The sequence below is a fragment of the Wickerhamomyces ciferrii genome, contig 00108 (assembly GCF_000313485.1).
Source record: "Wickerhamomyces ciferrii WGS project CAIF00000000 data, strain NRRL Y-1031 F-60-10, contig 00108, whole genome shotgun sequence".
Taxonomy (NCBI): domain Eukaryota; kingdom Fungi; phylum Ascomycota; class Saccharomycetes; order Phaffomycetales; family Wickerhamomycetaceae; genus Hansenula; species Hansenula ciferrii.
The window spans coordinates 120912-138096 of record NW_011887632.1 but is presented as its reverse complement, the minus strand read 5'-3'; the positions used below and the strand labels follow the sequence as shown (position 1 = coordinate 138096).

At 30.9% G+C, this 17185-nt stretch overlaps 10 protein-coding genes across 10 annotated transcripts; 5 read left to right on the top strand and 5 right to left on the bottom strand.

The window, feature by feature from the left end:
- Positions 1 to 167: 167 nt before the first annotated feature.
- On the bottom strand, positions 168 to 917 carry RRF1 (Rrf1p; the record flags this gene model as incomplete). Its single annotated transcript, XM_011275768.1, has 1 exon — positions 168 to 917. One exon carries the CDS (start codon positions 915 to 917, stop codon positions 168 to 170), a length of 750 nt encoding a protein of 249 aa, XP_011274070.1.
- Positions 918 to 1140: 223 nt separating this feature from the next.
- Positions 1141 to 2133, top strand: BCD1 (Bcd1p; the record flags this gene model as incomplete). The annotated part of the gene is made up of 1 exon (XM_011275767.1): positions 1141 to 2133. One exon carries the CDS (start codon positions 1141 to 1143, stop codon positions 2131 to 2133), a length of 993 nt encoding a protein of 330 aa, XP_011274069.1.
- A 539-nt stretch (positions 2134 to 2672) lies between these two features.
- Positions 2673 to 4163, top strand: BN7_3685 (acyl-CoA desaturase; the record flags this gene model as incomplete). Its single annotated transcript, XM_011275766.1, has 1 exon — positions 2673 to 4163. One exon carries the CDS (start codon positions 2673 to 2675, stop codon positions 4161 to 4163), a length of 1491 nt encoding a protein of 496 aa, XP_011274068.1.
- A 631-nt stretch (positions 4164 to 4794) lies between these two features.
- BRL1 (Brl1p) lies at positions 4795 to 6363 on the bottom strand (the record flags this gene model as incomplete). The annotated part of the gene is made up of 1 exon (XM_011275765.1): positions 4795 to 6363. The coding sequence occupies one exon, from the start codon at positions 6361 to 6363 to the stop codon at positions 4795 to 4797; it is 1569 nt and encodes a 522-aa protein (XP_011274067.1).
- A 190-nt stretch (positions 6364 to 6553) lies between these two features.
- On the bottom strand, positions 6554 to 7717 carry IPI1 (Ipi1p; the record flags this gene model as incomplete). The annotated part of the gene is made up of 3 exons (XM_011275764.1): positions 6554 to 7455; positions 7542 to 7605; positions 7673 to 7717. 3 exons carry the CDS (start codon positions 7715 to 7717, stop codon positions 6554 to 6556), a joined length of 1011 nt encoding a protein of 336 aa, XP_011274066.1.
- Positions 7718 to 7957: 240 nt separating this feature from the next.
- Positions 7958 to 9946, top strand: RQC1 (Rqc1p; the record flags this gene model as incomplete). The annotated part of the gene is made up of 1 exon (XM_011275763.1): positions 7958 to 9946. One exon carries the CDS (start codon positions 7958 to 7960, stop codon positions 9944 to 9946), a length of 1989 nt encoding a protein of 662 aa, XP_011274065.1.
- A 228-nt stretch (positions 9947 to 10174) lies between these two features.
- Positions 10175 to 10684, top strand: BN7_3681 (uncharacterized protein; the record flags this gene model as incomplete). Its single annotated transcript, XM_011275762.1, has 1 exon — positions 10175 to 10684. One exon carries the CDS (start codon positions 10175 to 10177, stop codon positions 10682 to 10684), a length of 510 nt encoding a protein of 169 aa, XP_011274064.1.
- A 51-nt stretch (positions 10685 to 10735) lies between these two features.
- Positions 10736 to 11452, bottom strand: BN7_3680 (mismatch-specific DNA-glycosylase; the record flags this gene model as incomplete). The annotated part of the gene is made up of 1 exon (XM_011275761.1): positions 10736 to 11452. The coding sequence occupies one exon, from the start codon at positions 11450 to 11452 to the stop codon at positions 10736 to 10738; it is 717 nt and encodes a 238-aa protein (XP_011274063.1).
- Positions 11453 to 11791: 339 nt separating this feature from the next.
- On the top strand, positions 11792 to 14509 carry MCM3 (MCM DNA helicase complex subunit MCM3; the record flags this gene model as incomplete). Its single annotated transcript, XM_011275760.1, has 1 exon — positions 11792 to 14509. One exon carries the CDS (start codon positions 11792 to 11794, stop codon positions 14507 to 14509), a length of 2718 nt encoding a protein of 905 aa, XP_011274062.1.
- A 245-nt stretch (positions 14510 to 14754) lies between these two features.
- On the bottom strand, positions 14755 to 17124 carry SOG2 (Sog2p; the record flags this gene model as incomplete). Its single annotated transcript, XM_011275759.1, has 1 exon — positions 14755 to 17124. The coding sequence occupies one exon, from the start codon at positions 17122 to 17124 to the stop codon at positions 14755 to 14757; it is 2370 nt and encodes a 789-aa protein (XP_011274061.1).
- Positions 17125 to 17185: the final 61 nt, after the last annotated feature.

The following is a 17185-nucleotide window of genomic DNA, read 5'->3' as shown; positions in this document are numbered from 1 at the left end:
TAGAATTACAATATTAGTATGTTAGATATGAAGTTTTTATGTACATTATTTTATCTAGAAGTTGATTTTCTTTCTTCCCTGGTTTAAACTCACCAGCTAATTTGAATATATATATATATAGATTCACGAAATTCATGAAGATTTAATTGTAAAGTTGATTATAAAGATCATTTCAAAACTGATTTTTCAGCAGCTTTAAAATTATTTTGTAATTCATCAGAATATTTCTTGAATAATTTCTCCACATCATTTGAAACTTTTTTAATAGCATCACTTTTTTTAAAAGTTTTCAATTCTTTTAATGCTGCAGCTCTTGCAGTTGAAAGTGCAAATTTATCATTTGAATTTTTAAAATTATCGAAATCTTTCTTTAATTGTTTTGCAATTTCATGTCTTGTTTCCACAGTTGGTGGTGGTAATGGAACTTTCAATTGTTGTGGGAAATTTGGAACAGTTTCTGGATTCATATTTAAACCTGAACCTAAAACTGAAGAGACAATATTCTTGGAATGATTAGGATCAAACACAGTAATGATTAAATTTCTACCCTTTAGGGCAGTTTGAGCTAATGATGTGAAAATGTGTGGTTTTTTATTAATTTCAACTTGAATATTGTCGAAGATTTTTGGATTTGCTGCACCTAATTTAGTTTCAGCGATTCTTTTCTTATGATGTTCTAATGATTCTTTAAATTTAGCTTCTAATTTACCCAAGACGATAGTTGGATCAGCTTCTTCAACAACTTCTTCTTCTTCTTCAGATTTAGCATTTTTACCCTTTCCACCTTTATCAGCTTTACCACCTTTTTTAGCTTTTGGTTTATACAAGATGGATGTTGATGACAAAGGTCTCACACTGACACCAGCTAAAGATTTGAGACTGAATAATGAGGATGTATTAACGATTGACTTGAACATTGCGTAGTTTGTTTAGTGGTCTTGACTCCCTTTAAACTAAGATCTAAGTATTTATGTCTCGATTTAAAGTGAAAAATCCTCGACACTTTATGATGATTACGTAACTCTGGCATAAAAATTTATATTTAATACTCAATTTTACTTCATCTCATCTCAAATTTATTTCAGACTTCAAACAGGAAATAAAAACCAATTGTGATCTGATCAAACCATCTGAGTTGATATGGAAGAACTAAAAAATCTTTGTCAGATTTGTTATACAGAAGATCACAAGTACAAGTGTCCCAAATGTGGAACCAAAACATGTTCTCTTCCCTGTGTAAAGAAGCATAAGACACAATCTCAATGTGATGGGGTTGTGGATAATACTAAATATATCAAGAGAGATGAATTCGAGTCAAATGAGCATTTAGTGCATCGTGATTATAATTTCTTAACCAATTTGAATAGAACTATTGATGTTACAAAAGGTGATGTACGTTCTCAAAATAAGAAAATTTTGGCACATAATTATAGACAAAACAATAACAAAAGATTTCAGAAACATGGTTATGATTCCAACTCAAATCAATATGAAACTATTACCAAGAGACAAGTCAATATTAGATTACTCCCGAAAGGTATGCAAAGATCAAATATGAACAAGTCCGGATGGGATAAGAAGAAGAATACATATGTATGGACTATCGAATGGATATTATTAGATCCTTTAAATGGACAAGAATTACAGAGGAAAGTATCTTATAGAATTGCAGAGAATTGTAAAATTGGAGATAGTATCCATCCTATAATTAAAGAAGAACTGAAAGACCAACCATTTTATTGCTTTTTGAAAAAACTAGATACACCAGCTTCAAATCCTAAATTTATACCTTTACAAAATGATTCATTTTTAGCAGATGCATTAAGAGATCAAACTGTCATTGAATTCCCAACTATATTGGTGTCTACTAGTGATAAAGTTGCAGGTTATACGGTATATGAAAGTGAATCAGAAAGTGAATCAGACTCCAGTGATGATAGTGATAGTGATTCTGATAGTTCATCCGAGGGCAGTTCTAGTGATGAAGATGAACAAGATGATCAGCCAGAGGAAGTGTCATCCAAGGTTCCACTGATACAAGAGATCACATCAGAAAAGACAAACAATGAAAATTCTGAACAAAAGCCTGAAGAAAGGTCTGAAGATAAATCAGAAGCTCAAGATGGTAATTAATAGAAATGAATATCATAAATAATCGCATATTAACCATAAAACCATGGGAAAACCATCATTGTAATCCTCTCACTGCGTAGAACACACTCGTAATATCCACCAACCACGATAACCCACTTATAACCCACCTATAACCTTTTAAATCAACAAGATGCCTAAATAACCACCTTTTCCTTAACTACTCGCGAATCGGCAAAATATTTTTGTTGAGATGAAAATCAACATTTAAAACTTTCAAATTAAACGTCGTTTGACAGCTGGAAACTTGAAATACTGAGGTTTGTTGGGAGAATATTGGATCTCAAGTATTGAACAAATCTATTCCTGTGTTATAAATCATTTCCTCATTAACAAAAACATCAAATTGGACAAATTTTAGGCATTTACTTTTTTTTCGCTTGTTCAGATCTCCTCTTTGATTACTACATATAGACAAAAGCAATATCAAATAAACAAAAGCATTCATATAACAAGAAAACACATTCACAATAACTCAACAACCATTCAAAATAATACACTAATACCACATAACATATATCATGTCACATCTAAGGAAACATCACCAAAAAGAAAGAGCAGGTTCACCTCTCAAGAATGAAATAACATCCTCATCATCCTTACAATCAAATCCTCCCACTATAAAATCAACAAGAAAAATATCTAAAAAGGAACCACAACATATATTCCGTCGTCATATTAGTGAATCTTCATGGACTTTATGGAATTGGTATCGACATCTTTATTGGGTTGGTGTGCTAACAACAGTTTTAATTCCATTAACTGGTTTATATTTTGCATTCAAAATTGAAATACATCCATATACAATTTATTGGTCATTTTTTTATTATTGTTTAAGTTCAACTTGTGTTATTGCTGGATATCATAGATTATGGGCTCATAGATCATTTATTGCTTCTTATCCAATACAATTTTTTTATGCATTTTTCGGGGCAAGTGCAGGTATTGGTTCTATAAAATGGTGGGCAAGTTCTCATAGAGCTCATCATAGATATAGTGATACTGAAAAAGATCCTCATACTATTAGAAAAGGTTTTGTTTATAGTCATATTGGCTGGATGACTTTAAGACCTCATCCAAAAGTTAAAAATTCAATGAAAGAATGTCTTGGTGATGATTTAATTGATAATACTCTAATTGATTGGCAAGAAAAAAATTATAATGAATTATTAATTTTAACTGGCTTAATGATTCCAAGTTTTATTTCTGGGATTTTTTGGAATGATTATGTTGGTGGATTAATCTTTGCTGGTATTATTAGAGGTGCCCTCGTGCAACATACTACATTTACTGTTAATTCATTAGGTCATTTAATTGGAACTCAACCTTTTGATGATAAGAAATCTTCAAGAAATAATTGGTTTTTATCTTGGTTAACATTTGGTGAAGGTAATAATAATTTCCATTATGAATTTAGTGCGGATTTCCGTAATGGAATTCATTGGTATGATTTTGATCCTGTTAAATTCCATTTGATCATATTAGAAAAATTTAAATTAGTTAAAAATCTTTATAGAGCTTCAAATTCTTCAATTAATCAATGTTTATTACAACATCAACAAAAATTAATTGATAAAAGAAGAGCTAAATTAAATTGGGGTGTTCCAATTGATCAATTACCAATAATTTCTCCAGAAGAATTTAGAAAATGGGCTAAAGATGAATCACATAATCGTGCTTTAATAGCCGTGGCGGGGATAGTTCATGATGTTACACCATTTGTTGATGATCATCCAGGTGGTATTGCACTAATAAAGACATCAATAGGTAAAGACGCAACAAGTGCTTTTAATGGTGCAGTTTATGATCATTCTACAGCTGCTCATAACTTGTTAGCAACAATGAGAATTGCGGTGTTAAGTGGTGGTACTGAAGAGATTGTTTGGAAACAACAACAACAAGAAAATAAAGATGTTCCATTGAAACAAGATTCAACAGGTCAAAAAATTGTTAGAGGTGGTGAACAAGCTACTATAATTAAAAAACCTTTAAGAACTGCAGGTGCGGCATAGACCAACAAAAAAATAAAGGATAAAAGGGGGATATTTATTAGAGAAGGATAATGAAGTAATATTAATGACTATTTATTTTAATTTTAAGCAAAATTGATTTCAGAAATTCAACAAATGTAATTGTAATTGAAAAGAAGTGGTTATTGTTTTGTTACGCCCACATGCGCGAAATAAATTTTTATATAAAAGAAAAATTATACGGATCTCAATTTAACCCTTCTGAAAATTTATGATAAAGATCCAAGGATTATTCCCTTCCAGAATTTTGGTATGAATTTAGTTCCTACATCGTGGTCATAAAACTTGATGGTTATAATGAAGAGGACGTCGACTTCGGTCGATTGTCAAGTAATTATATGTCCACTCTTGCTGGACTTACCTTGACGTTTGGTGGTTTGATTAAAGGATTTTATGATTTTGCAAACGTATTTATAGATTGAAGATGATTTAAATTCATTGTACAATATCTTTATACCAAAATCATAGAACATATTACCCAAGACTTGTGGTTTCATTACAATCACTTTGAATATACACAAGCTTTAATTCTTTTCCAATTGATAAACAAGTAGTCTACGTAAACAACATGAATTTCAAGATATAAATAATACAATATAATTTTAAATAAGATCTATCTAGATGGTGTATAATTATAATCCCAATTTTGTGAAGGACCACCAGGTGTATAATTTTGTCCTGAAGGTGGTGGACCCAATGGTAACATACGAGCCGGTGTGGAAGGATAACCTTGTTGTTGATACTGATCCCATTGTAATTGTTGTTGTTGTCCCAATTGATATGGATCAATATTTGAATCCCATCCATAATATGATTTAGCTCTAACAAATCCAAACACAAAATTTGAAGTAAATGCCCATCCAATAAGACCAACACCAAACACAATAATAGCTTTAATACCAATTGGTTCAATTAATGAATTTAAAATCAAACCTAAAGTTTCAGCACTAACACTTGCTTTCCCAGCTTGGGTTGTTGGATCTCTATTCATACATCTTTCCCATTCTGTACATAACACTTCTAATGCTGATACTCTTGTTTCTGGAGCACATTTATTTTCAATATAAGATCTTGTACAACGTGAAACTTCCATAGCAATTTCTGCTGCATATTCTTCCATTTTTAAATTAATATCTGATTTCACTGTTTTAATTGCATTAATTAAGATATAAATTGCAATACTTGATGTGACAACATTAAATAATAATTGTAAATATGAACTAATAATATATGGTGTTGGAGCTTTAGGTTCTGCAGCTTTAGACCAAGGTGCTGGTAAGGGAATAATATCTTTATATGGAGTATATTGAGATCCATTAGGAGTTCTTGATGGTGTGGAAAATGCAGATGAAGGATTTGATGGATAATAATGATGATGATGAGTTTGCAATTGAATTGGTGTTTTACCCCATGGTGTTCTTAACATACCATTTGATGCAGCTGGAGTCATGAAATTATCTTGAGATGATGAATCTTGATTTGTAGAATCTTCATCAAATGTTGAATCTAAATCTTGTGTTGAATCTTGTGTTGTTGTTGTTGTATTTGTATTTGTATTTGAAGAAAATCTAACCAATCCTAGTTGTTGGGGTTGATTTCTATTTCTTAAACTAGAATCTGAATTTTCATCATCGCCATGTTCAATAGAACTAGAAATTGAATCATTTATGAATGAATTATCATCTGCTGTTTCTTGTAATTCTTTATTTAAATTTGATTTAAATGGTGATTTAGTAGTTGTAGCAATTCTAGCACCCAATTCAGTAGGAGAAAAGATAGTATGTGCAGTATGAGCAAATGATTGTGAAAAACTATGACTTGTATCAGCTTCAGTCATCATAACATCACTATCATCAATATTCATTTCATCATCACTAAGAATTTCATGATCTTGTGATGTAGGAGAATTTGCAGAATTAACACTCATTTTCAAAGGGGAAGACCTCACTGGTGTATGAGGGTGTTGATATTGTAGTCTCTTAGCTAACAGTCTAGATTGCAAAGTTGTTTCTTTCATTTTTTTATCACCATCTTCATCTTCATCACTTATTGATAGACCAGATGTCTTATTCAAAATCATATCATCATCATTTGATTGTGGTTTTTTGGAAGGTGTGCTGGATGAAAGCAGTGACATCCCACCATCCAATGACAAATTACCAATAGACTCCTCTACACCCATAATTTGAACAACTATTTCTTTGGTTCTGATCAGAATCCACTAACAAATTCCATTTCTTTATTATGTTTTTGTTTTTTTCTCGCCAATGTTTTGATTTCATTTTAGTGTGAAAACCAGGAAAAAGTACATAACCGTTGAAATTTTTAACAATTTATAATATTTAATATACAAATTTACACAAGATTTTGACTCACAAATCAGTACTTTTCATGGATTCTTCCACTTTATCACACACGGAAAGTAAAGTATGTGCTGATTTACCAACTTCACCACCTTCTTTAACGAGATTTTTCGAGTTTTTACGGATTTGTGGGATGAAATATTCAATTAAAACTTTTTTTCTTGTAAGATAATCTTCACAACTTATTGTGTTTAAATCGATTGTATTATCTGTGGTGTTTTTATTTGTTTTGGATGATAGTTCCACTGTAAATAGTTTGAGGTGGGCAAATGGTTGTGGTGTCACAGGGATCAAATATTTAGTGGTTAATGGATGTGAAGTTAATACAATTTTTTGTTTACCTGAGGCAGATTCATCTGGGAAACAACCAGTATTTATAAATTTGATCAATGAATCTAAACTTTGTTTCTTTGTTTTATTTGATGAATTTGTAACTGATGAACTGGTTATAGCTAATGAAACTGATTGTTTAGTATCATTTAATGTCCAACTTAACAATCCAAAATATGATTTAAGAGTCTTCACCCAAGCAGATCTAACTAAGGAATCTGGACCAAATTTGATCAAAACATCCAAGAATTTAGTTGAATCATTTCTAATATCTGGAACAATGTGTGTCATTGCACTATGAACAAATAAAATGATTGATCTTGTATGTAATTCCATTAAATTTGGTTGTTTTTCAGAAGCATGAACTAATAAATCAATCAATGCAGATCGTACAGATCTTGATTGATCTATTATTAATGGCACCACAGCGTTCAATATTTGTTTATATAATGAAGGGTTTTCTGGTAAATGTTCTTGAATGTATATAAGTGTTTCTTTTCTTGTTGTTGATGCATGATGTTTAACAAGTGATAATCTTTTGATCAAATCTGTTTCTTGGTCGAGATTTCTTTTGGAAAGAACTTGATTTGGTAATGAGATGGCTGACAATCAGCATGTTAGTATTCTGATCATTGATTATCTTGATATAGTATATTATTCAACTTACTCTTTGCAACAAATGAAGTATCTGTAAAATTTGATGGTTTAGCTTTAGTTTTACCAACTTTTAACTTGGTTTTCTATAAAATCATTGTTAGTTAATGCTTTTTTCCAACGGAAAAAAGAGCCACCACATACTTGAAAATCCTTCTTCTTCTCCTTTTGCTTCTTAGTAGAACCCATAGTGTCTTTATACCCTTTCTAATCTAAACTAATTTGTTCCAATTCAGTACAAAATGTTTTAAATGAGATGAGCTTTTAAAAAAAATTAAATTTTGCGTTACGCGACACACAAAAATTAAAGTGTTCGCGAATTTTCATTTAAAGCACATAAACAAAATTGTTGAAATCAATGGCGAAAAGTTGGATTCTTTGACAATTTGATATCAATTTCAAAGTTTGGTTCAATATAAGGTATTCAGGATGAGTTCCAGGGCATTGAGAAGATTAGAGAAGCAAAGAGAGCAGGAAAAGTTGGCTCAACAAGCTGCAGTGGAGCAAGAAGAGGAATCTGAAGAAGAGTATGTCCAGCCAAAGAAAGCTCAGAATTTGTTTGCATTGATGGGTAATGATGATGAAGATGAAGAGGATAATGAAAGTGATGTTCAAGAAGAAGAAGAAGAAGTCAAACCAACTATTCAACTACCGACAAAATCCCAGAAAAAATCCAAAAAGAAGAAGAATAAAGCTAAAAAGAAAGCTTCTTCTCAAACTCCAGAACCTGAAGATAATGAAAGAGATGAACAAGATGATGAATTGGATCAAATTTTAAAAGAAATCAACAAGAAGGAAAGAAGACTTATAGATACCACTGGTGAAGATGATGATCAAGAAGAAGATGAAGATGATTTCACACATGATATTATAGATCCTTCATATAGATTCTTTACGCCATTAAAACAATATAAAGCTGCATCATTATTGAAAATTAATCCAAAAGATCTTGACCCTGATACTGAATTTAAAAATTTATTTGGTAATTTATCCGCTGAAGCGTTAGAAGATGCTGATTCTACGACTTCAACTTCAGTACCACCAGAAATTTTACAACAAATTAAAAGATTATCAAAAGTTGTCAGAGGTTGGGGTGGTCGTGATAGAAGGTCTATCCCAGGTACCACGAGAAAATTGATCTTAACCAAAATAAGAGATGATTGGATTCCAACAAATACAAAAGATTTAAGTATGGAGGAATTATCATTAAAAGAAATTGCTGATAATAAAGCTAGTGAAACTGAAGATTGGATTGATGTTATTAAAGAAGATGTTAAAAAATTAAGTAAATATGGTATAAAGCAATATAAATTTGAAAGAGGTCCGGAATCAAAAATTGCAAATTCTCAATTTTATGCATCTGTTGTTGTTAGACCAAATCATGAAAATTTAATTCAAGCTTTAAATAGATTCCCATATCATGTTGAAACTATCTTACAAGTGGCATTAATCCTGATAAGACAAGGTGATAAAAGTAATAGTAATGGATTAGTAGAAAGAGCATTATTTGCATTTGATCGTGGGTTCAAACAAAATTTTGATTTATGTAATGGATTAACAAGATTACCATTTAATTATTATTTAAATCGTCAGTTTTATTTAGCAATTTTCAGATATATTGAAGTCTTGGTTAAGAAGGGTACATTATTCACTGCTTTTACATATGCTAAATTATTATTATCATTATCTCCAGCTGATGATCCATTCGGTACTAGATATTTTATTGATTTTTATGCTATAATTTCAGGTGAAAATAAATTTTTGATTGATTTTGTTGATAGTCCTTTAGTTAAAACTTATAGTCAATGGTATACACCTGGTTTAGCATATTCAGCAGCTTTAGCATTTTTAAATTTGAAAAATGAAGTTAAAGCTAAAGAATATTTGAAAAAAGCATTTATTAAACATCCATTCACTGGTTATAAATTATTAGAAGCTATTGGATTGGCAACTGATATTCCAGTTAATGATTATTCTATTTTTGAAGTTGGTCAAGAAACTGAAGTCTCTACAGAAGCTTATTTAGTAAGAGCACCAATCATGTGGAAAGAATCAAAAGATAGAAAATTCTTACATGATAACTTGTTAGAATTCATTAATAATAAAGTTAAATTACAACCAACTCATGATGGAGTTATACCAATAAATTTCTTAAGATTTGCAATTTTATCAGGTGAAGGTAAAATCATGGCTAAAATTCCATCTGAAGTTTGGGATCAAAATGAATTTTATGAATATGATGTCCTTCCACCAAAAATAGGTGATGTTGAAGTTTTGGAAGATTTTATTGATCAAAGATATACAGCTGCTACTTATAATGAAGAGGAAATGTTGGATATGGCTAGAAATATGAGTCTTCAAGATGCTATTGAGAATGGATTCCAGGGAATTCCAGGTGCATTTCCAGAAGATGATTAGTGTGTAATTGTGAATATCATTATACTTAATTTATTTGGATCTAATATAGTAGATTCAAGAGTCAGGATATCAGATATTGTATTAGTGCGTTTGTAACTTTCTTTTCGCGACTAACTTCACCACTTTTTTCTGGGGTTTGTTTGAATTTAACTATGGGGGCATGAAAACAATAGAAGTTAGCTTGGAGATTGCACAAAAAGAGCTGATTACTTTAATAGGTTTATAATCATGGTCTGGCCATTCCACGCTAATTCGTCACCTGTGAAACAAAATGAAGATAAGATCGAGGAACAAGTAATACAAGAATTACCTAAAGATCTTGGTGACTTCCTCAAGGCTAAGAACAGAGAAAGATTCAGATTCAAAGATGATACTGTGGATGAAGATTTCGGTTCTTTCAAGAAGTTTTATAATCCAAACACAATATCCAAGACAAATTGTGCAGAGTTTGAACAAGCTATAATGGATTGTTTTGATAAAGGGTCAACAAAGGAAAAATTGTCGATGTGTAAGGATCAAACTACAAGATTGACTAAATGTTTAGGATTTCAAAAAATTGTTATTAATAAATTAGGTGTTGATCAGATTGAATCTAAGGATAAATTTTACAAGATTGAACAAGTTGCTGATGATATTGGTTTAAAATGGGAGTCAAAAGTTGAAGATCCAAATATATTACCTCAAGAAATTTTGGATGATATTTATGAAAAAAGAGATGAGATTTGGAAAGAATCATAACAATTTTGACTCATGAGCCTTATTTATTATTATTATTTATACATATACACATTATTTATCAGATTCTTCAACAAGTTTCTTCAAATCATTCCAATATTCTAACTTTTTGATTCTTGGGATTGTTACTAAACCTGATGTTGAAGGAACAACAAAGCATTTACAATTGAAAATTTTTTGATCTTGTAACCCCCATGTAAATTTTTTCGTCTTACTATTGTTTGTATGTTTCGATATACTATCCCAAATACCTCTACCAACAAGACAAAGAACTTTAGGTTTATAAGTATTAATTGTATTGATCAATCTTGGGACATTATGTTGCATTTCTATAGCTGGTATTTCTTCAATATTCTTTGTTGGTCTCATTACGAGTTCAGTAAATCCAATCCTAAATCTCTTGGGCATAGATTCATCATCCTCTGGTGTTAATTTTGTATCAACTATACCTGCTTCATGGATGATTTTCCAAAAATCATTGGATTTATGACCATACCTATGACCAATCTCTGCAGATTTTATACCTGGATTAAACCCACAAAACACTAGCTTTAAATTGTAATCCAACAAGTCTGGCAATGGATCTAAGTGCTTGTATAACAACTCTGACTTGTGATATTTATAACTGGATGTTTTCTTTTGAATCTTATGAGGCAAAGATGAATTCGCAACTTTCTTTCTTGGACTTGTCCTTAGAGATACTGGCCGAATTACTGTGTTTTCATTCTCTTTGTAAGCAAACTTTTCTGTTAAATTCTTGAAGTTATCCATAAACTCAACTTTGTATCTGTCCAACAAAATCAAGTGAAATCACTGGTTTCTATACCTTTTAAATGATATTATTACACTTTTTTTTGTCATTTTTTGGTTATTATGGGACATAAATATCTCCATGGTAACTTAGTAATTTGCCCAATCGGGTAATTTTTCCAAATTCACGAAAATTGAATGCGTCGAAAATTTAAATTTGACGCGTCTAATTTGTAACTGAAAAAAGTATTTTATCCCTTTTAAATACGTTTTTTATTTTTGTTTTCGTATAAACAAACTGGTTCATCCTTCTTTCTATTAGATTTCTGAGCTAAGAAGTTAACACACATAATTAACAATATGGATGAAGTTAATGAAACAGCTGATGCCATCTTTGGTGATCGTCTTCGTCGTTTCCAGGAATTTTTAGATGCAGCTGATGGGTCAACAGATTATAGAGAATCCATTAGAGATTTATTGACAAAAGGTGAAAAAAGATTGGTGGTTTCAGTTGATGAACTAAGAGAGTTCGATAGAGAATCATGGACTGGGTTATTGAATGAGCCAGCTGATTTTCTTCCAGCTTTCGAAAGAGCATTGAGAGATATGGTCACAGCTATCTATGATCCAAATAATCCAGGTTTCAAAGAAATTGATGATCAAAATCAATTTTATTTAGCTTTTAGAGGTGCTTTTGGTCATCATTCTGTCTCTCCAAGAACTATTAGAGCTACACATTTATCCAAGATGATTTCAGTGGAAGGTATCGTTACAAGAGCTTCTTTAGTTCGTCCAAAAGTTGTTAGATCTGTTCATTATTGTGAACATTCTGGTAGATTTCATGCTAGAGAATATAGAGATCAAACAACTTCATTCAATCCAATCACAACTGCTGCTATATATCCAACAGAAGATCCAGATGGTTATAAATTAATGACTGAATATGGTTATTCAACTTATAGAGATCATCAAACTATTACATTACAAGAAATGCCTGAAAGAGCACCTGCTGGTCAGTTACCAAGATCTTTAGAAGTCGTTCTTGATGATGATTTAGTTGATACTTTGAAACCTGGTGATCGTGTTCAAATCGTTGGTGTTTATAGATCCTTAGGTGGTGCTGGTAATACATCATCTTCATTTAGAACTGTTATCTTAGCAAATTCAGTTTATCCATTACATGCTAGATCTACAGGTGTTTCAGCTAAAGAAACAATCACAGATTCAGACATAAGAAATATTAACAAAGTTTCCAAAAATAGTAAAGTTTTTGAAATGATGTCTCAATCATTAGCACCATCAATTTATGGTCATGAATATATCAAAAAAGCTGTTTTATTAATGTTATTAGGTGGTGTGGAGAAAAATTTAGATAATGGTTCACATTTAAGAGGTGATATTAACGTCTTAATGGTTGGTGATCCATCTACAGCTAAATCTCAAATTTTAAGATTCGTGTTAAATACAGCATCATTAGCTATTGCCACTACAGGTAGAGGTTCTTCAGGTGTTGGTTTGACAGCTGCTGTTACCATGGACAAAGAAACTGGTGAAAGAAGATTAGAAGCGGGTGCGATGGTTTTAGCTGATAGAGGTATTGTTTGTATTGATGAATTTGATAAAATGTCTGATACTGATAGAGTTGCAATTCATGAAGTTATGGAACAACAAACAGTTACAATTTCCAAAGCTGGTATTCATACATCACTAAATGCTCGTTGTTCAGTTGTTGCTGCTGCAAATCCTGTGTTTGGTCAATATGATGTTCATAAAGAACCACATAAAAACATTGCATTACCAGATTCATTATTATCACGTTTTGATTTATTATTTATTGTCACTGATGATGTTAATATGGAAAGAGATAGATCTATTTCTGAACATGTTTTAAAATCACATAGATTCCAACCTGCAGGTTATGCTGAAGGTGAACCAATCAGAGAAAAAGTTAATTTATCATTAGCTGTTGGTAACGAAAAATTAAATCCAGAAGATGATGAAGATCAAGAACAACCAGTTTATGAAAAATTCAATCCATTATTACATGCAGGTGCTGAAGCTGCATTAAATGTCAATCATACAAGTGGAAAACGTAAAAAACCAAAGATTTTATCAATCCCATTTATAAGAAAATATGTTCAATATGCTAAAAATCGTATTGAACCAGTTTTAACAAAAAATGCTTCTGATTATATTGTTCAAACATATGCTGATTTAAGAAATGATGAAGGTAATGTTGGTCAAAGAACCTCTCCAATCACAGCACGTACTTTAGAAACATTAATTCGTTTATCAACTGCACATGCAAAAGTTAGATTAAGTAAAACTGTTGATGTTAAAGATGCTAAAATTGCTGAAGAATTATTGAAATTTGCCCTATTCAAAGAGATTGTTAAGAAAAGAACAACTAAGAAACAAAAAAGATCCCGTCATGGCTCTGAAATTGATACTGATGAAGAAGATGAAACTGCACAAGAAGAAGATGATGATGATGATGAATTAGAAGACCGTGATGAATTTATCCCAGAAAGAACACCAGCAGGTTCACAAAGAAGTACAAGAAATTCACAAAGAATTAGACAACCTTCAAGTCCCGCTCGTTCTTCACAACCTGGTCTTAATGAAGATGATTATATTCCACGTCATCCAGATGATGATACTCAAGAAACACAATCTTCTCAAGTTCCTGAAGAATTAATAAGCGGTTTACATATAGATCCACCAACACCATTAGAACCTGCTGAAGAAGAAAACGCAGAATCATCAGGCCCAGCAACACCAAATGAACCAGAACAAGAACCTGTTAGACCATTGGCTACAGCTCAACCTATACAGAGGGCACCAACTATTTCACCTGATAGATATAAGACAATTTCTCAAATTGTTGCAATTTTAGTTCAAGGTGAATTGTTTGATAATGATGAAAGTAACTGTCCAATAGGTTTATTATTAGATGAAGTTAACAAAAAAGTTTCAACTGAAGATCAATTCACAGAAGAAGAATACAATGCCGCTCTTAATGAATTAGAAAAAAGAAATCATATAATGAGAGCTGACGGTAAAGTTTATAAAGTTTAGTTTCAAGGGTCTTAGTTCTATGTTTATGATTTGATTTTGGTTCGTATATATTAATTATCATTATTCTGATTTTGAAATTTCATGGTTTGTTTGTTGATCTGGTTTTACTTTGTTTTTTGTTCAATATTCTTAATTTTTAATTTAGCTAGTCGTTTATATACGCGTTGATATTTACAAATGTTTTTGATTTATACTTCAAAGATTCGTAATTAATATAAACATTAAACTATATAATGATCCAGCGTCTATTCATTTCGAGAATTATCATCATGTTGTAAATTATTAGCTAAAGTAGCTTCAAATGGATTAGCATTAGGATGTGTAACAGCAGCACTTTGTAAAGGAGTATGAACTGTTGGGATATTTGGTAAGAATGGTGTATTGATTTGTGGGATTGAAACCACTGATGGAATTGATGAAATCATTGTAGGTTGATATGTTGTAGCAGATTGAGGGATTGAAGAATTCATTGAAGAAAAAGAATCATTAATTAATCTGTATGAACTAACTTCAAGCATTATTGTCACGTCTTTTGTTGCTTTTGTAAGACTTGCTAATGAAGGTCTGACACCATTTAAAATTGGCATTTCATTCATAATTGACTTTGTTGAGCCTAAAATTGTAATGATTGATTTTAATAATGCATTAATCTCATCAAAGAATTTCTTTTTATCTAATAATGATCCATTTTTAATACTATTTGAAATTAATTTTGATTTTATTTTCCTATTAAGATCCATTGAAACAACACAAGTATTTGTAAGATCTTTAATCTTAGGAATTGTTGTTGGATTAAGAGATTGTTGTTGATCTTCTGCAGGTTTTGTCGCATTAGCAATAGCACCTTTAGAAATGGCATCATTTAATTCAGCATAAACTTGACTTGAAGATTCCAGCACGGTATGTAATGATTCATAAAGTTTTTGGTCGGCTTCATTATATTCATTTAATTGTTGTTGAGTTATTGCAACGCTATTAGACAAATCATTAACTTTTAATGGTGGAAGTTGTGAAACACCAGATCTTGTGTTATTATTAGTAGTAGTATTATTATGATTATTTGAATAAATATCTTTTGGATTTCTTTGATTTGATTGTGTGCTTGGTCTTAATATCTTGTAAGCATTGAAAACTTCACCATATGATAAAAATAATGAAAGTAATAACATTCTAACAAAGCAAACATCAGCATTTTTAACATAAGAATGAATATTTCCTTGTAATAAATCAATCATTTTTTTAAAAATTGAAACAGTTTGATTAACAGATTGTAAAATATCATCAATTGATACATAACCATCATTATTTTCTTCAGTTTTTTCAAGATTTTCTACTAAATGATCAATAATTGATTTTGAATGATATAATTGAGAAACCATTTCAATAACAATATTTTTATCAGAACAAAAAACATTTAATTTCTTTATTGTTGATTGAAATTCTGTTATAGCGAAAAGTATTTTTCTTGATATATCAACAATCTTGAATTGTGATATATTTGGCCTTTGTTCAGGTAAGGTGGATAATCTTTTGAAATAATCTCTTGATTTATGTTCTGGAATGGAATTTAATTTATCAGAATGAATTGGAGAAGCGTTTGAATTAGTACCACCATTACGTAACCTATTTGAATCTTTTAAATCTTGAATTTCATCTTCTTCTTCAATTATATTAGAATTTGGTGGTATAGCAGTTGTGGTGGACATTGATCTATTTCTCCAAGGATCATTAGATGATGATGGATTTTCCTCATGAGATTCTTTCAAATCAGAAGATGAAGATTCAATATTTGGTCTTTTCACTATAAATCCCATACGTTTAGCGGCTCTTGAACTAACGTAACTTTCGGATGTACTTCTTGATCTTTCTAAATGAGGTAAAGACGTTGTAGATGATGTTGCTGATGATGTTGTTGATTGTGATTGTGATGAAAGATGGGATGATAATGGTGGTTTTTCAGTTTCTTTGATAGGTGTTGTTGTTGATACATTATCTTGCAACTGTTGTGATATGTCATAAGCTGGAATATTTGTTTCTATTAGTTCTTTATTATGATGTAAGAAAGTTTTTATTTCATATAACCATTCTGGTGATTGTGGTTTATGTGGTATATTATTTATAAATGATTGAGATGGGATTTTTAAAGGATTATTTTCCACTTCTAATATTTTTAAATTTGTTATTGATAATAGAGAAGTTGGTAACACTTCAAAATTATTATTTTTCAAAGATAACACTTTTAGATTTTTCAAATGACCTAAATCATTTGGTAAACTTCTTAAGTTATTAAAACTAATATCCAAAATCTCAAGTTCAGTCATTGTTGTTAAAATTTCTGGGAATGTTGTAAATCTATTATCATGAATATCTAAATATCTCAATTTTGATAATCTATTAAAATATTGTGGTAACATTGATATATTATTTTTCTGTAAACTAAGTCTCTCGACATTTCCCCTAATTAATTCAATAGCTTCTGGTGGTATAGATTGAATATTTAACCCTATTAATTTCATTCCCCCAGCATCTTCTTCACTCTTCATAGATCGCGTAAGCTCCTCTGTAATCAGCTGAATAAGCCTAGTTCGGCTGCTCTGTTGTGATTCTGAAGACATTTAATGTGATTATAATGAACCGAATGCAATAGAATAACCAACAAGCAACGAAGACAATACC